General features: G+C 39.1%; 1 protein-coding gene across 1 annotated transcript in view; it reads right to left on the bottom strand.

Annotated features, from left to right (window-relative positions):
- The window catches only part of SORCS3 (sortilin related VPS10 domain containing receptor 3), a 566,298-nt gene that overhangs the window by 229,675 nt on the left and 310,168 nt on the right, over positions 1 to 26,455 (bottom strand). Inside the window, exon 4 of the mRNA XM_046654523.1 lies at positions 22,803 to 22,961. Coding sequence (XP_046510479.1) covers positions 22,803 to 22,961 — 159 coding nt within the window. The remainder of the gene's footprint in view (positions 1 to 22,802; positions 22,962 to 26,455) is intronic.

The raw sequence follows: 26,455 nt of genomic DNA, 5'->3' as shown, positions 1-26,455 counted from the left end.
AAGAGGAAGGTTTTGTTTTTGTGTGTAAGGCCTTAGCTAGTAATTAGAATTCTCCAAAACCAGAATTGGCTACTTTGAGGAACTGAGTCTCTGAAACTGGAAGTATCTAAACAGAAGGTACGTGGCTGCTGGTCAGAGCTCACATATAAGGATTTGGGAGTTGGAAGACCTGCCCAGATCAAAGATTCTATAGAATTAATTAAGAAAATAAAAAGTGTAGAAAAGGTTAAAATCAGCAGTAAAAACATCTACAAAATTATTTACCAATGAGAGGATATAAAAGGAATTCCATACCTAGAAGAATTAATAGAAACCAAATAAGAGTTTAATTAAATAAATAAGCATGGGGTTTTTCCTCTCCTTTTTCCAAGTTTTATAACAAAGTGTGAGGGCATGCATACACACAAGCAATCCAAAGGAACACCATAAATGATGCTGACACAATTGAAATGCTAAGATTGTCATAGTTCACACATTGTCATAACTTTCCTCCTCTGTGTATATTTCCATGATAAAGAGAAAGAGCTGGATACTCTGAACACTGCTGTCTTCAACTCTGTAATTAGAGAACATGGGCCCTGATGAATTGCAAATGGAGTCACAACCCCAGCTTGTGACTTAATGAGCAAAGACAGTGCAGTCACAGATGTCCACACTCCATAGTAATCAAGGGCTGATGATTTTCTGCTGGGAAACTGTCCTCAATGATGTATAGCCCTATTAGCCAACTATTAACCCAGTCGGCCTCCTTTGCCTGAGACCTCTGGCCTTTCTAGTTCTGAGTCCGGACAAGTAGGCATTAAGGAGACTGAAGGTTCAAAGAATCTTGGCAGATAACTTCACCAAAGAGGAAATACCCACTGAAGACTCAGAAAGGTAAAAATTCAAAGTAGCGAAAGAAGAGGAGATAAAAACAATGACAATAACTGCCCTGAAGGAGAAGGAAATATGAGTTAGCCGAGCCAATTCAGAGGGTAAATCATATGAAAATTGGTGTCATCTACTCTGGTGTGGGGCCTGACAGGAGGCAGAGCTAGTTTATGCCAAGTAGACATCTCACAATGGAAAGGGACTTAGCCAGTCTACATACCTTCCCCCACAGGATTCTCACAACACACCTGGGAGCTTTCCATCAATATTCCCATTCTACAGAAAATAAAGCAAGTTCATAGAAATTAAGACATCCACTCTAGGTCACACATCTGGGAAAATGAGAAGCACGGGACTAAACCCAGGCCTTTTGAGTCCAAGTCCAATCTCTTTCCAGAGCCTAGCACTATGTCCCTTAGGGAGGTCCACTTTCAGCTGTGTGTTAACTATGAGAGGTCCACTAAAGTATATATTATTCTTCACTGAGCCTCTTTCTCCACTCTGACCTGTCACCCAGTATGTACTGGCACCTAATAAGTACCCAAGTAGGTTCCTTTCTTTGGTGAAATCCCTCTCATCCTGCAAGGTGCAGCCCACTCTCTCCCCCAATATTCTGGTCATCAAAGATCCATCCCCGCTGATGGTCTCAGAAAGTCACAGGCTCCTAAAGTTCCAACAGCACTGTATGTGATAAACAGTCATTACTTTTACCCTCTCACCAGACTGAGCTACTTTAGGGGAGGTCTGAGACTGTCATCATGATATGCACACAAGCACTGTATATAATTATTGAAACCCTTCAAGGCTTCAGTAAAGCTTTGCAGAACAGAAAAGTAGGCTCTGGCACGAGCAAATTAGGGTCTTTTTACAGAGCCAAGATGTACATATGAAACAGACATTGAAGGAGAGATCATTAGATGCTAGAGTGTGTGTCCCAGATTTTAATTGCTGTAGCGATAATCCCCAAGGGACAGTCTCCAGAAAACAAAAAGCACACAAATCCTTCTCCCCTGCCCCAGTCCCTCATGTGCTTTCTCTTTCTCCCAATAATTGGAAGCATCCACAAAGGGCTGTTCCCTCTGACTGTAACGGCGAGGTGTAGAGTCAGATTATCGCCCAGTCTAGAATAGATTTCTTAATTGGGGTAAGATGATTGATGGAAAGGTCAAGTCTCAGGCCAAGAGAAACAGTCAGAGAGAAACATTCCCAGCTGAAATTCTAAAACAAATTGGAGGCTCACGTGAAATTGATGAAGGGCAACTTCAAGATTCTCTTTAGGTTTTGAATGGTTCAAATTAAAGAAACGACTTACTCAAATAGCCTTATTTTAACATAGACTGTTCCCAACCTCCATGTGGATTGTGTTAAAAAGAAAAGAAATAATTGCAACCTACAAAAATAAATCACAAACTCCCTAGACTAAGTAATACCCAAATGTCCCCATGGCAGACCTCAGACTAACTTCCTGACTACTCCCCATCATGCATTCTGTGCTCCAGCCAAACTGAACAGCTTGCTCATCTTAACTGTACCCCACTTTCCCCATCTTCACAAGTTTACGTCAGCTGTTTGCACTGCCTACACCATCTTCTCCATGTGCTAATCTGACACTTTTTCCAGTAACCATCCTCCCAAAAAGGCCACTTTTTTCATCTTCCACACACCCTGGCTGGATCTCTCTCCACTGACCTCCTAAAGTTTTACCTCTTCAATGAGATGTGAGGGCAGAATTTTGCACTTACTTGACATTTAAAAGTGACACTTTAGTAGTAAGGATTTTTTTAATTATTATTAATTTTTGTCTCTCAAAGTACTTTAAATGGCTTCAAATTACATTCTCAGGGGCCAGCCTGGTGGCATCGTGGTTAGGTTTGTGTATTCTGCTTCAGCAGCCCCGGGTTCATGGGTTTGCATCCCAGGTGCAGACCTACATACTGCTTATTAAGCCACGCTGTTGCAGCATCCCATATACAAAATAGAGGAAAATGGGCACAGATGTTAGCTCAGAGACAATATTTCTCAAGCAAAAAGAGAAAGATTGGCAATAGATGTTAGTTCAGGGCCAATCTTCCTTACCAAAGAAAAAACAATTCTCGTACGTTAGGTAATTTACATACTTCACTGAAACTCACTAAAACTAGTTCCATTTCACAGGTGAAGAGTTACATTAAGTGTAGTTAGTCAGAAAGGACCAGAATATGGCTGATCTTGGTAAATATTCTGTATGCACTTGAAAAGAATGTGTATTCTGCTTTTCCTGGGCACAATGTGCTCTATCAAAGTCAATTAGGTCAAGTTAGTTGATTGCCTTGTTCAATTCTTCTACATCCTTACAAATTTTTCTTTCAACATGTTCTATAAACTACCAAAAAGACCGTTAGACATATAATGTGGCCATGGACCAGAAGACTCGATATTTAGAAAATATAGATTCTCCTCAAATTGATCTACAGACTTCATGTAATCTTAATCAAAATTCCAGAAGGCTTTTTTTCGGTAGAAACTGATAAGTTGATTCTCAAATTCATATTGAAATGCAAAGTACCTAGAATGACGAAGACAACTTTGATAAAGAAGAACAACTTGGAAGACCTACTCCCAGACTTCAAGACTTATTGAAAAACTAAAATAACCAAGATAATGTGGTGTTGGTGTCAAGATAGAAAAACAGATGAATGGAATAGAATAGAGTCCAGAAACAGACAATCAATTTTTGACAAAAGTGCAAAAGCAATTCAATGGAGATATGCATAATGAACTTTGACTCATACCTCACACCACATATAAATTTAACACAAAATAGATCATACACCTAAGTATAAAACTTAAAGGTACAAGATATCAAGAAAAGGGAAGAGTATAAAATCTCTGTGACGTTGACTTAGGCAAAGATTTCTTATATATGACATCAAAAGCATGATCCAAAAATAAATAATTGACAAATTACCTTTCATCAAACACATGAACTTCTCTTCATTGAAAGACACTGTTAAGAGAATTAAAAGACAAGCTATATTATGGAAGAAAATACCTGCAAATCACATATCTGATAAAGGACTGTTATCCAGATTATAGAAGGAATCTCAACACTCAATAATAAGACAAAACACAATTTTTAAATGAGCAAAATATTTAGTCAGAGATTTCACCAAAGAAAATATATAGATAGCAAACAAACACATGAAAAGTTGTTCACAACATCCTTGGTGACTAAGAGAATGAAAATTAAAATCACAATGAGATACCACTACACACTTATCAGAATGGTTAAAATTAAAAAGACTGACCATAACAAGTGTTGGTGAGGATGTGGAGCAACTGTAACTCCCGCGTACTACTGGTGGAAATGTGAAATGGTACAACTACTTCTGAAAACAGTTTAGCATCTTCCTAAAAACTTGAAGCTATATCTATCATATGATCCAGTCATTTCACTACCTGTTATTTGCCCAAGAGAAATAAAAGCATATATCCATACAAAAACCTTTACAGGAATGGTCATAGCAGCTTTATTTGTAATAGCCAAAACCTAGACTCAATCTAAAACCCAGGAACAGGTGAATGGATAAACCAGTTTTGGTATATCCATATAATGGAACACCACTCAGCAAATAAATAAATAATAAGCAAACTATTGATACATGCAACAACAAGGACGGATCTCAAAATACTTATGATAAGGGAAAAAATACATGCAGAAACAGAGTTTATACTGTATGGTTGCTTTAATATAAAATTCTATAGAATGCAAACTAATCTATAATGACAGTAAGCAAATCCCAAGCTGTGACTATGTTGGGAGGGATAAAGAAGAGTGGGAGTCAGGAATTAAAAGGAGCACAAGAAAACTTTGAGGAAGATGGTGATGGATATGCTCATTTTCTTGACTGTAGTTATGACTGCATGGGTGTATTTATGTCGAAATTTATCAAATTTGTACATTTTGTCAATTACATCTCAATTAAGTTGTTTATAAAAAGTACGAAGGCAACTCACAGAGTGACTTTAGTTATATTTTAAACACAGTTTATGAGAACTTAAAAATCTTTAATTCCAAGAGAATATCTTCACTCGTCAATATAGTAACTATATCAAACATTTTTGCAGATAGGTCAGACCTTCTCCCCAATATACCTTCTCATAATAATCTTTCCTTCTATTTTGTAGCACTTATCACAATTGCCGTCAATTACTTACTTGATCAATGTTTTCTCTTTCCATGACAGCAGAGCTAGCATCAGTATCCTGCTTTATTGAATCCCTAGTTCTGATACAGAGTAAGTGCTCAATAAGCACTTGTTGAATATAGTATCCTTGACCTGGTGTCTGGATAACAAAGAGCAAGTTGTGGGTACTTTCAATGACATATCCTAAAAGGCAAGAAATGATTTTTGCCCTCTATGCTTTTTTTCTTCATTTTCCCATTTATTTTATAATACTCATTTGAGAAAAAAATTCAAAATTTTAAAACATGAATCTTTTTTAGAATCCGGTATCTATTAGCAAGTTATTTGAGAGGGAAAAAAAAAAACCCATGTGGCATAATTTTCATGATTAAGTTGTGATACCTGTAATGAAGATTACATGAATAATATCAGCTTTTTACCTGATTATTTAACTAGCATTTTCAGCATCAAAAAGGGAAAGAGATTGTATAAACCTCAGGGCAGACAGATTATATTATGCATAATGATCTACTAGTAAAATTCAAAAGCTCCCTCAGGGGCTGGCACCTCTGGGCTAGATGGTTTCAGAGACCGTCCACGTCTGAGACAGGAGAGCGTGGATTCCTCAGTCACCTTTCAGCAGCTTAATTATGAAAACATTCAAGCCCCATTTTAGTACAACAGTATTTGAAGACAGCAAAGTTAATATATCTCATTTCCCTCACTCATTCCCCAGCTGCCTATTACCAAGCTTCTAGATTACAACCTCTGGTACCTCTACTGAGTGCTTCAAATTAAAAAGTCTTCATTTTAAGAAGCCTTGTTTCAATAACTTATTCAGACAACTACTGCTGGCTGCTGCCTCCAGCGGTGCTCAGAGCAGCCAAGGAGGTATAGGGCAAAACGTCAGAAAAGCAGCTAAAAAACAAAGCAACCACATAGGAAAGTCATCATTCCGTCTGTGGTCCACCTTGGCGGCAGTGCCTACAAGGGCCTGCCCTCTCCCACTCAGTGCTTTTGAGAACCAGGCATCTCCTTGTTAGGAGAGAAACACACTGTGGGCCCAGCCCTTGGCCTTAGATATTTTTTCAGGCAATCGGACTGTTTGGGCTCTTGTCATGGTCGAGGTTATCAGGCACCTTCCTTCCTGTGACCTCCACACAGTCACCAAGTCTGCTTCTATTTCCGTATAGCTCTGGAACCTGTCCCCTTTCCTTTCCACTCCACAAGGATTACCTTAATTCAGGTCCTCTTCATCTCTTGTCCAGGGACAACTTAAGATCTTTGGATGTCCTAAACACTGAGAAAAATTTTGGTCCCTCCGCGCCTTGTGAACTGATAAAATGTAAAACTGGAAAATAAAAAGCTTTCCAGTATGCTGAAATAAAAAGATAGCTTCTTTCTAGATTTTTCTTTAAAATCTAGAGAAGATTTGTTATGTTTCTGTAGATAAGTTTCTCTAGGGAAAGCTTTCCTTAGAAATTTTGAGTTTTGAAAGACAAACTGGACCAGCTGGATGAAAAAGGGAAAAAGGACTCTCAGAAGGAAACTCATGTGCCAAGGCGTTTTGATGTGAAACAGGAGGATGCCTCCCCTGCTCATGAGTGAAGGGAGTGCTTGGGAAGAGGGCAAGAAACTTAGACAGGACCCAAACTACCATGGGCTGGGTGCTGAGCTAACTTTTTCCTCCAAACTATGAGGAAGCCAATGATGAAAGTTAAGAACATTCAGGTTAACCAAACCTCTTTCTGTAACTTTTGGCACAACTAAGATCTACTGACATTTTCAAATGCAAAGAGAGAATAAAAATAAAACACCAAAAACAAAAACAAACAAAACGAATTTAGCTTACACAAATAGCTATGATTCTTAAAAATCAGTTTCCATCTGAGACTTCTTTCAGACTCTGTTCCCTCAAAGTTCTTTCCAGTGGTCTCCACGGCCTTGTGCTCTCCATGATTTCCTAACCTTACCCAGGGTCAAGGCCAAAGATCAGTTTGAAACCTTCCTGACCAGTCTCAGGGCCTCTCATGTGGCTCCATCTCAGGGGGGTAAGCCCCACCCTCAATTCCGTACCTCCCACTCCCATTGCAAATCCTTCCTGGTGGTTGGTTCCATTCCATGTGCCTCAGGAGCATCTCAGACCACACAGCAGGAAGACATTTCTGCTCTCCCTTCATACAGGGCAGTAGAGACCCAAAGAACAAGACTTTCATCACTCAACACCCTTGACATGCACATAGTTATGAGCTGAGTTGTGTCCCCCTCGAAATTCAGATGTTGAAGTCCTAACTTCTAGTACCTCAGAATGTGACTGTGTTTAGAGATAGAGTATTTAAAGAGTTAATTAAGTTAAAATGAAGTTATTAGGGTGGGCCCTAATGTAAGATGGCTGGTCTCCTTGTAAGAAGAAGAAATGAGGACACAGACACAGCAGAGGGAAGACCATACGCATGAAGATGCAGGGAGAAGACCGCTATCTACAAGACAAGGAGAGGGGCCTCAAAAGAAACCAGTCCGGCTGACACCTTGATCTCAGACTTCCAGCTTTCAGAACTGTGAGACCTAACATTTATGTTGTTTAAGCCACCGGGTCTGTGGTACTTTGTTAATGCAGGTCTAGCAGACTAACACCACATGTGACAACACGGAGATTATTTTTTTCGCCAGAATTCCTCTCAGGAAGAACTCTTCTTATTTCAGGACTGCAAAATCAATGCAAAGGAATCATAAGAATGACCAGGGGGGCCTGTGTCTGGGTCTATGGATACCTGAGCTTACGAGAAGCAGGTGCAGACAAGTGAAGGATTTTGTCTGCCATGGGACAGAAGATCTATTGAAGCTGTCAGTGAGTGTATTAGTTTCCAATCGCTGCCAGAACCAATTACCACCAACATAGTGGCTTAAGACAACACACATTTATTACGTCACAGCTGTGAAATCAGAAATCTGAAGTCAGTCTTATGGGGTTGACACCTTGAGGTGTCAGTGGGCCTGCATTCCTTCGGGATGCTTCAGAGGAGAATCCATTTCCTTGCCTTTCTCAGCTTCTAAAGGCTTCCTGCATTCCTCGCCTCATGGCCCCATCTTCAAAGAGCATCACTCCAACTTCTGTTTCCATTGTCACATCTCCCTTTTTTTGACTCTTCCTTTTCTGCCTCCCTCTTATAAAAATCCTGTGATTAATTGTGTCTACCTGGGTAATCCAGGATACTCTCTTCACCTCAAGATCCTAAACTTACTCACATCCGCCAAGGCCCTCATGCCCTGTAGGGCAACATATTCACAGGTTCTGGGGATTCAGAGGTGGACATATTAGAGGAAGGATACATTATTCAGCTTCTAACAGTGAGGAAACCAGAGGGTGGCACGGCCCAGGAGAGACTAACAACACAGAAATGTCATAGGAGACTTTCTGGATGGAAACCTGTGTGCTGTGATCCCTGTCCTTGACCCCACAGATCTTTAGCTACCACTACCTAAATCACAAAATGCTCGGCACAGTTGGTTAGAGTTCTCCCAGGATCAGACACTGAGACAAGAATTAAGAAGTTGATATGGAAGATGGTACACGAGTAGAGAAATTACCTAGGCAATGGAAGGCAGTCAATGTATGGTACATTATAAAGCCAGCTAACTCTATGGGCAACTACAGGTTAATTCCATTGGGAAATTTTGGAGAAAAAGTATAAAATACACACCTTAGATTCATCCTACACGAGAAGCAAGGGAACCAGGGCATCTACACATGGATTTCTGTGGTCATTGGCTAAGGGCTGCTCCCACACGTTAATGCCCCACACTTGCACAGAGCGCTGTGCAGATGAGTGGAGTAGCCTCTAGAGGGTTTGGAGAAAGCCGACTAGCAAAGAAATGCAACCCAGGCATCAAAAGTCAGCAGGATCACGCTACAGTAGAACTATCAAATGGATATGGGCAGGACATCAACACTGTCCGTTAAAATTAGATTTCTCATGGCAATCAGCGACATGGCTGAGCTTTGCATCCTCATTGATGTGGGATTGAAAGAGGCCATAATATGAGGTAACAGCTGACATCTGGATTACACATAGAACAAATATCAATGGAACAGCAGCTTCTGTACTTGTCATATGCCTTATGCCTACATAACCGCCACTATGGCAACTCATCCCGTAGATTCTTCTACAGTAAAATCAGCCTTGAACTCCTTGCTATCTGGTCCCAGTTCCGGACTTCTGTGGAGTCCCCATTTCCAGCATCTCCCTGGTCTGGAGCCAATTTCCCCCTCCTCTCCCACTCCCACCATATTTGACTTAGAGCATCAATCTGCACTGTTACACATCTCTTGCTCTTTTCAGTAGATGAAAATATACTGGATAGAGTTTCTCTCCACCTACTACTTCCTCCCTTGATTAAAGAAGAAAGCTAAAAAAGAAATTACAAAAAGGAAAATCCCCAACTTATTTTCTCCTTCCCTTTCACTCCAAGTCCTCAGCTCCTTCCCTCCATCCCCAGGCATAAATCAGGCAGTTCTGGCGCTTCCACGTCCAAATGCACTAGGACAATATGCATGTGGGTACGTTTAAGTAAGAAGTCAATGTTCTATAATTTAATTTTCTCCTCTCACATTAAATCTGCCACTCTTTGCATAATCAGAGTAATAAATGCAGAGTCAGACTTCATCCTCCTGACATTAACACCCATCAGTACTTCAAATGCAAACAATTGTGACATTCAACTTTACAAAAATTGCCAAGTGCACCAACTCTGCTTAATTAAACCATTTAAAAGTTGCTTTTGTTACATTTAATGAATGATATATTATACTGCAATGAAACATGCAGCAATACAAATACTTCACAATGCTTCCAATTAAGACTCACTTCACTTATGCCAATTGACAACGCAAGTGTTCCACACTTCATTCAGTTTGTGCATTTTAAATGAACTGGTTAGTGAGAAGGGTGCTTCTTTGCTAATGAGTTTTGTAATCAAGGCATCTATTTTAATTTCAAATTGGCTAGATTGGGGGAAATTGCTAGACTAAATGACTGGTACTAATTAGGATTATAAAAATATTCATCATGCCATGGAATTAACATGGGGGTCTGATTTTCCTACATTTGCATAGTGCTTGGTGTTTGGGGAAAAAAATCTTGACAAATTGTCTTCTCTTTAGCAAATTGAACAAACACTATATCTGTTTTAGCTTTCTTTTCATTTAAAGCGTAATACATATTCATGATTTGTAAATGAAGTTAAATGATTTCAACTTCTATCTTCATTACCATATTAAAGATGTTGTCTCCATAAGCTGCCTTAAAAAACTTCAGATCATAGTATTACCTAGTTAAATGGCAAACACTTTGGTTTAATCTATATATTAACCCAAATGTTGTAACAAATTAATGGGAAAAGTGAGCAAAACTGGACAAAACCTGAAAAAAACACAACTGCCTTGTTGTTTATTTTCTGCCTGAGGCAGAATTAATTAGTCCTATGGTCTATCATCAGTGAGCAGTTTGATGGCTTCCTTTTTCAAAGTCCCACCCTGGAAGTGCCATCAGCTGAGGGATGTGCCAGAACCACTGGGTTCATCTGAAGGTCTGGCCTCTACATGGCTGATCTTGTCTCACAATTACAGTGTTCTCTGGGGCCGGGGTTCAGTGTAAAGTGGCTCATATGGAATTCTGTGCTGAGGTGGTGGAAAGCCTGTCTGTCTATGGAGAGAGAAGTGTTGTGGTCATAGTGGGGGACCTCAGCCAGGCCTAGAGAACAGGCCTGCCGCTCACCAGCTGCATGACCTTGAGCAAATGAATATCGCCTTTAAGAGTCAGATGCTCACCTGTAACTTGGAAATAATAATATCCACCTTGCAGATCACTATGAGAATTCAATGTAATGATGTATATAAAAGCACCTGTCAGCGCCCATACACAGGAGATACTTAGGAACATATGTCTCCATTTCTGAGAAGTACCTGCACGTCCAACACTGAGCAATGTAAGATGGGGAGGGTAAGAGATATTAGGTGCAAACCTTAATTCACTGAATTTGTCTACACCCCCTGGCTCCAGAGTATTTGTTTCCATTCAGCTGTCAAATCAAATAACCAAACACTAATTCAATATTAGGATATAGCCGCTAAATTCATCTGAAAAACTAGCAGAATAAATCACTTCCTTAACATCTATCTATAATAAGTGCTTCTGAATAATAAAAACGATATCTATCCCTGAGCTGGAAATAATATAGATTGAGGTTACATCCAGCAAGAGTATCCTTTTTGTTAGAAGAAAAGAATAATTCCTAAAGTTTCACAGTTCAAAAGGGACCATAGTAAAAAGGAAAGCTGAGGAAAAGACAAACCTCAGGCTCCATATAGTCCTCATTCAGGGAAATTTTCCTCTATGCCACACTGCCTCTTGAAAAGGTATTAAAATAATGATTTGAAATGATTTTACATAAATTGACCCTATTCACACCTAAAACCTTTTTTAAGAGCCTTGACTTATAATTAGGAGTGAACATAAGAAAATCAAGGTAGATTAGTTTTCAGAATTTTTTATTATAAACGTAATCTAACAAAATAATGGAAAACTAGAAAACAAATTGTACGAAAAAAATCAGAAACGTAATTCTATCATCTTAAGAGAACCCAGGTAATATTCGGGAATATTTCCTTCCATTCTTTTAAAATTTTTTTTCTCCTTCCTTCCTTCCTTCCTTCATGCCATTTTACTTTTTGCATACCTCTATTGAAAGAGTAATATTTTATTTAATACGTGTTATGTATGGATTTGCAGTATATTATGTATGTAATAAGAGATATGTATGTATTAAATAGGTATTAATATGTATCCATGTCACTACATGGTCCTCATGACCACCCTTTAAAGGCTGCAAAATATTCTGACAAATGTATGTATCATGATTTGAAGTCCCTTAATGTTGAGCATTCAATGATTCCATCTGGTTTTTTCCATCATAAGTGACTTTGATAAACATCATTACACCTGGAGCTTTGTGGTGAAGCCACTGGTATAGTCTCAGAAGTGGAGTAACTAAATCACTGGGTCAAAGTTATGAATACATGTCTGTCTTCTGACATACATTGCCAAAATGTTTTCCAGGAAGGAAAACTCATTTGCATGACTATAAATACTATTTTGGAATAGGAGTTTTACCACACCTTTGCCAACATTGGATATTTTCCTTAGGGCACCAAAAGTAACACATTTTAAAAAATGAAAGCTGTTAAATTAAATTTCGTTTCTTGTGTGTTTCTTTTTTTATTGTAGTAATATTGGTTTATATAATTTCAGGTGTACATCATCATATTTCGATTCCTGTGTAGATAACATCACATTCACCACCCAGAGACTCATTACAATCCATCTCCACACACATGAGCCTAATCACCCCTTTCACCCTCCTCCCACCCCTCTTCCCCTCTGGTAACCACCAGTCCAATCTCTGTCTCTATGTGATTGTTTCTTATTGTTTTTATCTTCTACTTATGAGTGAGATCATAAGGTATTCAACTTTCTCCCTCTGACTTATTTTGCTTAGCATAATACTCTTAAGATCCATCCATGCTGTCACAAATGGCCTGGACTTCATTGTTTCTTATGGCTGAGTAGTATTCCATTGTGTTTATATACCACATCTTCTTATCCATTCTTCCCTTTATGGGCACCTAGGTTGCTTCCAAGTCTTGGCTATTGTGAATAATGCTGCGATGAACATAGGGGTGCATGTATCTCTATGCATTCGTGTTTTCATGTTTGGATAAATACCCAGCAGTGGAATAGCTGGATCATATGGTAGTCCTATTCTTAATTTTTTGAGGACTCTCCATATTGTTTGCCATAGTGGCTGCACCAATTTGCACTCCCACCAGCAGTGTATGAGGCTTCCCTTCTCTCCACATCCTCTCCAACACTTGTTACTTCCTGTCTTGTTAATTATAGCCATTCTGATGGGAGTGAGATGATATGTCACTGTAGTTTTGATTTGCATTTCCCTGATACTTACTGATGTTGAACATCCTTTCACATGCCTGTTGGCCATCCATATATCTTCTTTGGAGAAATGTCTGTTCAGATCTTTTGCCCATTTTTTAATTGGGTTGTTAGTTTTTTTGTTGTGGGGATGTATGTGTTCTTTGTATATTTTGGGTATTAACCCCCTTATCTGATATATGGTTTGCAAATATCTTCTCCCAATTGTTAGGCTGTCTTTTCATTTTGTTGGTGGTTTCCTTTGCTGTGCAGAAATTTTTAGTTTGACGTAGTACCATTTGTTTACTTTTTCTAGCATTTCCCTTGCCTAGTCAGACATGGTACTTGAAAATACGCTACTAAGACTGATATCGAAGAGTGTACTGCCTATGTTTGCTTCCAGAAGTTTCATGGTTTCAGGTATTACATTCAAGTCTTTAATCCATTTTGAGTTAACTTTTGTGTATGGTGTAAGATAACAGGCTACTTTCATTCTTTTGCACGTGGCTGTCCAGTTTTCCCAACACCATTCATTGAAGAGACTTTCCTTTTTCCATTGTGTGTTTTTGGATCCCTTGTCGAAAATTAGCTGTCTATAGATGTGTGGGTTTATTTCTGGGCTCTTGATTCTGTTCCATTGATCTGTATGTCTGTTTTTGTGCCAGTACCATGCAGTTTTGGTTACTATGGCTTTGTAGTATATTTTGAGATCAGGGAGTGTGATACCTCCAGCGTTGTTCTTTTTTCTCAGGGTTCCTTTGGTATCTGGGGTCTTTTGTTGTTCCATATAAATTTTAGGAATCTTTGTTCTATTTCTGTGCAAAATGACATTGGGACTTTGATAGGGATTGCAATCAATCTTTAGATTGCTTTAGGAAGTATGGACATTTTAACTATGTTAATTCTTCCAATCCAAGAGCACAGAATATCTTTCCATTTCTTTGTGTCGTCTTCAATTTCTTTCAACAATGTTTTATAGTTTTTGGTGTAAAGATCTTTCACCTCTTTGGTTAAGTTTACTCCTAAGTATTTTTTTCTTTTCCTGCAATTGTAAATGGGACTGTATTCTTAATTTCTTTTTCTGCTGCTTCGTTATTAGTGTATAGAAATGCAACTGATTTTTGTATGTTGATTTTGTATCCTGCAACTTGACCGTATTCATTTATTATTTCTAAAAGTTTTTTGGTTATTCTTAGGGTTTTCTATATATAAAATCATATCATCTGCAAATAGTGACCGTTTCACTTCTTCCTTTCCAATTTGGATCACTTTTATTTTTTTTTCTCACCTGAGTGCCCTGGCTAGGACTTACAATACTATGTTAAATAAGAGTGGTGAAGGTGAGCATCCTTGTCTGGTTCCTGTTCTTAGAGGGATAGCTTTCAGTTTTTCAGTCTTTCATTGAGAATGATATTATCTGTGTGTTTGTCATATAAGGCCTTTATTATGTTGAGGTTCTTTTCTTCTAACCCCATTTTTATTCAGAGTTTTTATCCTAAATGGATGCTGTATCTTGTCAAATGCTTTCTCTGCACCTATTGAGATGATCATGTGTTTTTTATCCTTCATTTTGTTAATGTGGTGTATCATGTTGATTGATTTATGGGTGTTGAACTATCCCTGCAACCCTGGTATAAATCCCATTTGATCATGGCGTAGGATCTTTTTAATGTATTGTTGTATTTGATTTGCTAGTATTTCATTGAGGAGTTTTGCATCAATGTTCATCAGTGATATTAGCTTGTAATTTTCTATCTTTGTGTTGTCTTTGGTTCATTTTGGTATCAGGGTATGTTGGCTTTGTAGAATGAGTTAGCGAGCTTCCCCCCCCCCCCCTTCAATTTTTTTGGAAGAGTTTGACAAGGATAGGTATTAAGTCTTCTTTGAATGCTTGATAGAATCCACCAGGGAAGCCGTCTGGTCCCACACTTTTATTTTTTTGTTACTGTTTCAAACTCCCTATTGGTGATTGGTCTACTCACATTCTCTATTTCTTCTTGATTCAGTTTTGGCAGGTTGTATGATCTAAGAATTTATCCATTTCTTCCAGATTATCCAATTTGTTGGCATATAGCTTTTTGTAGTATTCTCTTACAATCTTTTGTATTTCTGAGGTGTCCATTGTAACTTCTCCTCTATCATTTCTTTTTTCCTTTTTCTTTTTTTAAGATCGGCCCTGAGCTAACATTTGTTGCCAATCTTCTTTTTCTTTTTTCTTTCTCTTCTTCTCCCCAAAGCCTCCCAGTACATAGTTGTATACTCTAGTTGGAAGTCCTTCTAGTTCTGCTATGTGGAATGCAGCCTCAGCATGGCTTGATGAGTGGTGCTAGGTCCATGCCCAGAATACAAACCAGCAAAAACCTGGGCTGCCAAGGCAGAGCACACAAACTTAACCACTTGGCCACAGGGCCAGACCCTCCTTTTTCATTTCTGATTTTATTTATTTGAGCCTTCTCTCCTTTTTTCTTGGTGAGTCTAGATAAAGGCTTGTCAATTTTGTTTATCGTTTCAAAGAACCAGCTCTCGGTTTCATTGATTTTTTCTACATATTTTATTCTCTATTTCATTTATTTCTACTCTGATTTTTATTATTTCCTCCCTTCTACTGATTTTGGGATTTGTTTGTTCTTCTTTTTCCAGTGCCTTTAGGTGCACTGTTAGACTGTTTGAGAATTTTCTTGTTTGTTGAGGAAGGCCTGAATTGCTATAAACTACCCTCTTAGAACTGCTTTTGCTGTATCCCATAAATTTTGGCAGGTCATATTTTCATTTTCATTTGTCTCCAGGTATTTTTTGACTTCTCCTTTGCTTTCTTCATTGACCAAATTGCTGTTCAGTAGCATTTTCTTTAATCTCCACATATTTGTGGCTTTTCTGATTTTCTTCCTGTAGTTGATTTCTAGTTTCATACAGTTGTGGTCAGAAAAGACGCTTGATATTATTTCAGCCTTCTTAAATATATTGAGACCTGTTTTGTGATCAATCCTGGAGAATGTTCCATGTGCATTTGAAAAGAATGTGTGTTCTGTGGTTTTGGAATTGAATGTCCTGTATATATCTACTAAGTCCATCTTATCTATGTTGTCATTTGCAGTCAATGTTTCTTTTGATCTTCTATTTCGATGATCTATCCATTGGTGTAAGTGGAGTGTTAAAGCCCCTACTATTATTGTGTTACTATTTCTCCTTTTATGTCTGTTAATAATTGCTTTATATATTTACATGTTCCTCTTTTGGGTTCATAAATATTTACAAGTGTTATATCCTTTTGTTGGATTGTTCCTTTTATCATTATGTAGTGCCCTTCTTTGTCTCTTGTTACAGTTTTTGGTCTTAAAGGCTATTATGTCTGATACAAGTATTGCTACCCAAGCTTTCTTTTCATTGCCATTTGCATGGAGCATCCTTTTCCATCCCTTCACTTTCAGTTTGTGAGTGTCTTTAGGTCTGAAGTATGTCTCTTGTATGCATCATATATATGGGTCTTGTTTTTTATCCAATCAGCCATCCAATGCCTTTTGATTGGAGCATTTAGCCCATTGACATTTAAAGTAATTATTTAAAGTACAATAAGTATGTACTTCTTGCCATTTTCTTACTTTATTTCTGAGTGTTTTAGTATTTCTTCTCTGTTCCTTTCTTTTTCTCTTGCTCTTCCCTTGTGGTTTGATGGCTTTCTTTAGTATCATGTTTGGGTTTCCTTCTCTTAATTTTTTTGTGTATTTATTATAGGAAACCTGTTAGATTAATTTTAAATGAGAATTTTTTGGAAAGTTTTCTTACAAATTTTCTGGACTATCTGGGCTTAGTTAATATCTATGAATTGGTGTTAGTATAATTCTCTAAGGTTATTCTTTTTTTAATTTTCCTTCTCTGTCATTTACCTCCCTTGCCACCTTTTTTCTGAGGAATTCATCTTACGTGTATTCCTTCATCAATTTAGCCTGCCATAAATCATTGCACAAAATAAAAAATGACCATGACAGATAGCAGCCCCATTGGAGTTGGAAGATATCAACTAGAAAAGTGCACAAGGGGGATTCTGGGATGCGAGTCATGTCGCGTTCCTTGATCAGGGTGCTGGTTTCACAGGTGTATTCAGTTTATGAAAATTAATTGAGCTCATGATATGTGCACCTTCCTGAAGGCATATTACACTTTGATTTAAAAGATGTGACCCTGACTTTAAAAGGCCAGGTGCTATTAAACCAGGATGAGTGGTCATGATGGAGACAGAGAATGGAGGGAGGATAGAAGGTATGCTCAGGTCAGGTAGACAAGATCCTAAGTGCAGAGAGGTTTGCAAAGGAAGGAGCAAGCAGAAGAATTCTTAAGTTCAACTCTAAAACTGGAAACCTGGGGTCAGAAAGACAAAGGGGTCGGAGTTAGGGACACTGGGCAGCAGGGTGAGCATAAAGGATCAGTGCCCGGGTAAAGACAAGGTCACTCCACGTAGGAAGTGAGTGGGACAACACAGGAAGGCTGTGAAGCTGCAGTGCTCCACTTCCTTGCCCACCTGTGGCTGTAGTCACTTCCTTCACCAAAATACTGCCACAGATGAACTTCTACCTTGAGAGCATAATTGCTTTGGGAAAGGTGTGATGGGAAAGGTACCTGAGTAACCTTCTTAATACACATATGCTGCATCTTCCATTAATTATTTGAGCAAATGTTCTTTTCCCCAACAGAAATGTGTCAGGTTACCAAAATGGACACCTAAAGGTAGGAGCAGGGAACAGAAAGTCTGGGACATGATGCAGAAGCAGCAGGCTTGGGAAGACAAAGTCCACTGGATCCATGATTTTGCTGAAGGTTACTCCTTTGAGCTAATGTTCTCGTGAGCAATGTTGCCATGGGTGGAGATCCTTTACTACACCACTCCCACTGAATGCAAGATAATATTGTACATTAAACCAATTTCGTCATTGAGAACTCAGCTCAAGTAGATTAATGGTAACATTTGAATAAGACAATGGTTGCTCCACCTCCTTAATAGATAATATGGCCACTCTCCCTCTATTGTTTTTGTTTTATCTTCAGGAAAGTGACTTCATGGAAACTGGTGTTTCTATGGTGATGGAGATAGCAGTGCATCTCCACTGTACTGACGGGACATCTGTAAACGCAGTGCCAGTTTGCCATAGGTGAGTGGGGTGATGGATTGTTCTTTCTCTTAAATGAGACAAAAGTGCTTTTATAGGCATGGAAAAGGACCTAATGAAAATGCAATGTTTTTCTTTAAATAAAAGGTGCCCCTTTTACTCTTATTCCATGAGGGATAAGCTTCAAAACCATGGTCATCTCTAGTAATCCCAACAGCTTTATCCCACCAGGTGGAAAGACATGAAGCCTGTTTCTGCCAATGGCTACTGAGGAAAGTTCTCATTACCTACTAATCCTGGAGGCTCTGAATACAATTACATCTCTAGTCTCAGAGTTTCTATGACCGTATAAATGAAAGAGACAGCTTCATTTGTAGCAAGCATTCCAGAAGTACAAGTTTAAACTCCCTTTTGAATTTTCAGGCCCTCTACACTCCAGACACACTCAAATTCAGCACTGCCCTGCTTGTGCATGATGTGGCAACCCAAGGTAGGATCCCACCAGTGAAGCCTGCTGGAAACACCATCACCTCCTCCACTGTGGACCTGGCTTTGCCAGTGACCATGCCTAAAACTGCATTAGCTTCTTATGCAGCTTCTCAATCTGTCACCTACTACTGAACTTGACTGGTAGCAGGTGAAAAAACAAAAAAGAAAACGCATAGCTACCCACCCCCCCCCCACACACACACACAACTACCATAACAGCAGACCTTCAGTTGCTAGTGTGCTAGTGTTTCAGAAAGTGATTTTGCACTGAAATTATTGACAATTCTAGACCAATGTAGCCCAGGAGTGTCTGAAAAACAATAGAGTCTGAAATCCCATTGAGTTTCTCATCTCTGATCTCAAAGCCAGTTGTAGTTATTAAAGTTTCATTTTGCTGAAAAGATAAATGATAATAGACAGCTTTGCAGTGCCACCTCTCATGCAGAAAAACAGCTGCTTTCAACTTTGCATCTCCATGGAAGGACCCCTGTGCTAGAATGTATGCATCTGTGACTACATGAACATGTGCCCATTTTTAAAAGCTACACCGTCTCTTGTCAAAGTGAGGGGTATTTAAACATTCAGCTTTCTACATCAATGAGAACAGCACCTATCTATTTAGAGGATTGCAATGTCCTCAAAACCTATCTCAAAATTTTTCCAAAAATTCTCATTTTTAATAAGATTATTGAGCCCTCTAGCTAATCCAAAACATCACAAAGTAAGCTGCTTCAGTCAACAGTGAAGAAAAAACCTGGTGGAAACAAAAGAGAATCCTGCCTCTTAAATATCTGGTAAATACATAGCTCTCAAAAGGCCTTCTAGAGCTTTGGTTCTGAGAGAAGAGGAGAGGAGTAGCTTTTCTTTAATTATTTCCAATTTGGTCAACCATGACCTATTACTTTCGCCAGTTGTTTTTTAATTGCAAAGATTCTTATAAAGCATCTCCAAAGATTCTTACACCCAAGAAGGAAGCTCTTGTTTTAACTAAGTCTTTTTAGATCAAAATGCAGGATGGCAGGGGAATCTGTAGAGCAGAGGAGGAATAAGCAGGAAGCTCAAAGGATGGCCAGAATGGAAGGACTTGGTCAAAAGCCCAAGTGAAGCTGATTAGTACACGCAAAGGATTTTGCTATATTTGGATGAATCAGAATTGAAGACACATGACCCTCCAAAAGGATCAAGTGCAAAGTGCATTTGTTTCCTACTTCCCTACCCCTTTGCAGCTTTAGAAGTTGGAAAGCTTAGATGATCTTCACCCATAACTTGGCCTTGACTAGTACAAGGTAGCCGTGTTTCCCAGTTGACTCACAACCTGCCATCCAGCATCTCAACTAACACAATATTACATGCATCTCCCAATTTCTATATACACTCTTGTTCTATCCAGAATGTATCTCCTTAATTCTCTAGCAGTGCCTTTACCAAGTAAGATCTCCTGGCAAGTCTCCTGTAGCTTTGAGGTAACAATTTGGAAGGTAAGGCAATTGGATATCGTCCCTTTAAAATATCATTCAATTAGGTCTTTTGTAATACATACAACATAATGAGATAGTCTTACCGATTCTAAAGAAATTGCTAGTGCATTTCATCAAAGGCATGATAATGGAAACATCAATTCACTCCTCACCACAAACACCTCCCCTTGATGCTGCAGTTACCTTAATACTAGTACTTTTCATCTACTCTAGAAGAAACCAGCTGCCTCAATGCATGCACATCAGATAAGGCTCCAGTCTGAAATAAAACATTTGTATATCAGTCTCAATGACCTGTGCATCTTCAGTGGCTGCTGCATAGCATCACTCTCCTTGACTCTAAACCAATAAACTACTCCAAAATAAAGAAAAACTCTTTTGCAACCTGGCTGACTGGGAGTAGGTTTTTATGCCATCTCTGCAAATGTTGCCAGGGGCATCATCTGCCTTCTCACACCATTTATTTAAAAGATTGGCAGGGCACCGGTTAGAAACTTTATGGGCCTGACGAACATTCAGCCACTTTATGCAAAAGATGTCAACAAGAAAGAGTACCTAAGAAATAATATATCCAGAAATGTGCTGTGTGATTAGGAAAATCCATCAACACCCACTGCCACATTTCCAAATATTTTTACTAAGTGACAAAGCAGCCACCAAGTCTGAAAGTATTCTGAATGCATTATATCCACAAGGTATGTCACGAGCAATGCCCTAGATGTGCTCAGTGCTGTGGAGATGGAGAAAAAAGATACTCCTTCTGGATAGACACAAGGCATTTTGCATTTGGTTTGTCAACTTCTTGGCATGACATGTCTGTTGCTTCTAATCTAGCTTGTCCCTGTGTAAATAAAAACATGGTTTAGGATTTCTGAGCTTCATCTAAATAAATTACCATCCAGCCATTTAAGAACACCCAAATAATTTATTTTTCTTTTTTCAATATAGCTTCAAGATTCCTGGCTATACTAAGCACCTAAACTCACAGACTATATGACATTTGGCTAAGTCGTTCATACACTATCCTCGTGATGTCATGAAAGAAATCTATTTGCAATGGCTTTTGCTCTGCAAATGTCATGTGGGCATCCTTAGGGGATTGCATTAAGCTCCTGGCACCCACCAGGAAGCTCCATTAATGAGAGATATAAAGGTTATGTTGAAATTATTGCTTAAAGGTGCTGACATCCCTCTCTCTCACACATACTCACGCATACAATCACATATTCAAACATATACTGAGGAGCAACTGTTTCAGGATTTAAGAGAGAAGAAGCAACTTCAACTAAGGTTATTCTGTAGATATCTTTATGCAGGACAGTGCTCAAAATTATCTATTTCCTTTCACCGATTGGTTCCATAACACTATTACACAATAGTTTGGCATCAAGCACTATACTAAGGTTCTGGAGATGGGAGGAAATACAAAGAAGATTATTAACTCTTTGCTGGAGGGGCACTTAATTCTGTTAGAGGGTTTAGGGAAGACATCCTGAGAAAGTGATATTAAATCTAGATCTGGCAGTGATGACATTTACTTTAGGGAAGAAGATTCTAGGCCCAGGAAATGGAGCAAGGGAGACAGCTGGGCTGAGAGACTAGAGGAAGACCATTCAAGGGGAAGTAATATCAGTGAGTCAAGAGAGAGAAGGAGAGACCAAACCAAGTAGGTGCTAAGAGATCCTACTGAGGACTTTGGTCTTTTTGCTGTGAGCAAGGAGAAAATACTGGAGGAGTTTAAGCAAAGGCATGAAATCACAAGATCTACATTTGCAAAATACATTGTTCAGGTTATAGTGTGATCACGCTGGAAGAGGCTCTGGCAATAGTTCAAACGACAGATGTAACCTATGTTTGAGTGGTGGTTGTAAAAAGAAGTGCATGGAATCAAGAGCTATTTAAAGATAAGACAAGGATCGGTTAGAGACACTGGGTTAGGAACATGGAAGTATTAAGGATACCTTCTAGGTCTCTGACTTTTGAAACTCCATGGATACAGTTGGGGAACACTAGAAGAAAATCAGCTATGTTAGGGAGAGATCAGAAGTTCATTTTCAGAATATGTTGAATCAAGAGGCTTCTGAGACCTACAAGAGACAAGGTCAAGTACACAGCTGGAAATATGGATCTGGGCTCAAAGAGGAGGACTTACTGGGCTACTACATCTTGAGTGTACTTTTAGAAAGTAACAAAATGGACAAGTTGGAGGCTTCTCTTCCTTTGCTAAGCTCAGAACAGAAGTATCTCTAAATTTCACCAAATTAAGGCAGCACCGTGTGACGGTGTATACCCTAGACCTAGAATCTGACAACATGCATTCAAGCCGTGGCTCCTCCGGCTATGAGCTGGGTGTGTTTGAACAAGCAACTTCACTATTCCTTGTTTACTACAGTCACTATAAGATTATTATGAATATCCATTTCCTATTTACTTCACGGGGTTGTTTCAAAGTTCAAATGAATAAAATTATGGAGAAAATTGTCTTAAACATGTGAAATGATAAATAACATTGCCAATAAATGAAATATGCCTGCCTGCATATTTTGATACTAAAGAGTAGAAAGGAAAGTTAGTTGCTGCAGACAAAGTCAACTTGGTTAGAACATCATTGAATCCCCTCCAAAATTTGGATTGAGTAAACAAGTGCTTTTCATTCGTGGCACCAGGTGGTACCTGGATGACAAGTTGTGAATGGAAACAGTGTTTGATCACCTTTTGATCCAGACTGTAGGCGAGCACCCAGTCCTCTTGCTTCGGATGAAAGAGCAGACTCTGGATATAGAAGGTGAGGCGGTATTTCTGATAAGTTGCCCCTTCATCTGAGCTGATCAATATGCTGCTCTCCATTTCAGGATCACTAAGAAGCATTATCTAAAGAAAGAACAGAGGAGAAAATATAGATAGAGTCAGTAGGAGAGAATAAACACAAGAAATTAAAGCATAAATATAAAGTCATCTGTACTTATACATCACAGCACAGAAAAGGGCATGTGGGCCTCTATATGAAATATTGGGATTTTTTTCCTGATTTAGTTCTTCATTGATGAATTGAGCTGAAATACTGTGTATGATTAGGTCAGCATACCAACGAGGCTTCATTTTTTGACGCCCATCTTTTAAGTACTGGGAGCATATTCTTATGGTCCCCTGTCCCTGGGACCATCACACCTCTCTCTCCCCTTCTCCTCCCTCAATTCTCCACGTCACTCGTCATCACACTATTGCTCTTATTTCTCTTTAGTCATGAAAAACGATCCCCCTAAGATCCCACTGTTTGTTTTGTTCTGAATTGTTTTAGTGATTTAAGTGATTTACGTAGTTTCAGGATCCCTTCATTCTAGATATTTTGCAGAGCACATATCCCCAAAGGCCCTTGGGGCAAATACTGCCACTCAAGAAAGTTTGTCATCCTCAAGCCAAAGGGACAGAATAACGTAGTGAAAAGGCTTTAGCATCAGAGACAGCAGGTTCAAATTTCAACTCTTCTCTGTTCATATTGTGTCACCTTGGAAAGTTACTCAACCTCTAGCGGCCTCAGTTTCCACAACAATAATTGAGTATGATGATACCCAAACTGGCTCTGAACACTTGGCATCACATATACTCTTGACAAGTGATAGTTATGATTACTATTTTCCTTTTAGTACTTACATAAAAGTTCCCTCCAATCAGTGCAATTTGGCTTCTACTTATAGTACCTCAATGGCATTGTGTCACTACAAGTGTGATTGACTTTCTAGTATTTAAATCCAATAGACACTTAGACACTCAGACCATCCCCTTAGTTAAACTCCTACTGGTCTTTGACACCACTGACTATTCCATCCTTCTTGACGCATTCTCTTCCAGGGGATTCCATAACACCATACTTACCTGGCCATCCTTTTCATCTCTTGCGAATATTCAACTTTCTCTGATAGCCTTATACTATGACCATTCCTCAACCCTCAGTTTTGACCCTCTTCTCTTTTCACTCAACATGATGCTTCTTAGTAACTTCTTCCACTCTCATTTTTATTTTTTCAATTACTATCTTTCTGGGGACAACTCATAAATTAAATCTTAAACCTCCTCCTCTCAGTTTCAGACTTGAAAACAGCTTCCCGGTAGTCTTCTATTTGGATGTCCCATAAACATCTCAAACTCAACACAGCCCATAGTGTACATCATCCCAGGTTTCCTCCCTCAGTGTTTTCTGCCTGGATCACAGAGGGTTTCCACCAACTAGTCATGTGAAGCCAAAATCCTGAGATTCATCCTTCACTCTGCTTTTCCACTCAGCTCTGAAAATTATTTAGTCTCTGAGTCCTGCATATTTTATGCAAAATTTAGTTCTAAAATCAGATGCCTTCCTTCCTGCCCATTGTGACCGACTTAGTCCAAAACATGATAATCTCTGTACTGGATAGCTGTAAGACCCCTCTAGCCAAGCTCTTTTGCCTTGTCCCCTCCAATCCACTTTACCCACTGTGGCTGGAACTATTGTCCTACAATACAAATCTTATTCTGACATTTCCCTGCTTAAATCATTCAGTGGCTTATCATTGATCTTCCTCTACTCTAAAATCCTTAAAATAGCCTGGCAAAATGGGTCCCCTGCTTACACCTCTCGCTTCAACAGCAGCATAGCACTTTCAACCTTTATCACCCAGCTCAATCCAATTTCTCTGAGTTCCTAATGTTTGCTGAGTGACTAAACAAACAAATGAGTTTATTTCCTCTTACAGTTTTTCCTGTCTTTGTCTAGACTGCCGCCAGTCATCAGTGCTAATTCTACACATGGTCTCAACCATGAGGCCTAAAGGACAAAATAAGCCAAAACACATTCCCATACCTTATAAAATAAAACTGCTAAATAGCAGGATTTTTAAAATGCTACCTGTAGCAAATATTAGTATTATAAGGTAAACTTTAAAAAAATTCAATCCCTTTGACTGCTAAGATTCATGGTCCTTTTCCTCTTTTATGTCTTTACAGCTTCCCAGACAAGCTTACTTTCTTTTTCTCAAATATTTGCTTTGGCCTCATTGAAATAAGTTATTACTAGCTATCAGCAAATTTTTAAGAAATGGATGCAGTATAACTTTTTTTTCATTCATGTGTGAATAATGTAGTGGAAAAGCTCTTAGATGGGTTATTCAGAGACAGAATAACTTTCTCCTTCCTTGACACTGCAAAGGGGTAGGGACAACTGGTGGAAGCACCCCGATGCCCTTGAGAAAAGCTCCGAGGATGCACCCGTGCTCCTGGCAGGGATGGAGAGGACAAACATACTGATAGGAATGGGGCTTTCATAACCGCCCTCGCTTGCTTCCCATCATGTACCGATGGGCTCTGTAACAGGCACTGAAATCATTTTTCCCCTGGTGCAGAGAAATTAAACTGCCTATTTTATGCAGGTATAAAGAAGCTTCATGCCTATGATTTTAATTAGAAGATAAGACCAACATCATAAATGGACTCTATTTTATATACCATGAGTTACAATGTACTGAATAAGGGTTACCTTCCAATATCTTCTGCAACGTAGTGTCTGCCTCCAGCCCTGCTTCTTTCTGCACACACACACCCACACCTGCAGACACAGATACAGTAATCTGCACACAAAAGCCACCTATATGTGTGCACATATATACTCACATATGCGCTGGTGTGGCAGAGGTGCGCACGCACACATGCAGAAGTGAATTTATATGTCAGGTGTGTTGACACTGTGTGGTGGTTTTAAGGAGCGTCTTTTGGCAGGAGAACATTTTTATTGCAACCTTTCTCTGACATTCTCATCAGAACTCCCTTCCTATACTTTGATATCACTGACAGTGTCCATATTCAGTCCGAGTTTCTAAGAAGAATAAGAGGAAGGGAAGAAAAGGAAAGCAAGCTACATGCTCTGGATTTCGAATCTGGGCTGGGCACTTTCCTGGATATTTATCGGAACCACACATAAATTATGCGAAGTATCATTACTTGTATTTTACAGATAAGAAAACTGAGGCTTAGAGGAGGAAAGCAACTTGCTTATTACCTCCCCTGGTCGATTCAAACACCACCACCTCCCTCCACGCACTCACACCTTGCTGGACCTTGAAACCTTAGCACCTTATTATGTCTACCAAGGGACAAGCAGAAGTCAGAGAAGCAGGTCTTCACATCCTTTTTTAAGCCATCTCTAAGAAATCCACCAAAAAAAGCGACTTCAAGAATGCCCCTTTCCTCCTCTGACTCATGTCCACTTGTCACCAAAAGCACAGGAAGAATTAAATGATTAGGAATCCAAACATGATATAAGCCAAAAACACAGGAGGAGACCATAAACACAGTCATGCACAGTATAACGACATTTCGGTCAACAATGGACCACATTC

This window comes from Equus quagga, chromosome 2 (genome assembly GCF_021613505.1).
Source record: "Equus quagga isolate Etosha38 chromosome 2, UCLA_HA_Equagga_1.0, whole genome shotgun sequence".
In the NCBI taxonomy this organism is placed as follows: Eukaryota; Metazoa; Chordata; class Mammalia; order Perissodactyla; family Equidae; genus Equus; species Equus quagga.
This window is presented reverse-complemented; position numbering and strand designations above follow the sequence as displayed.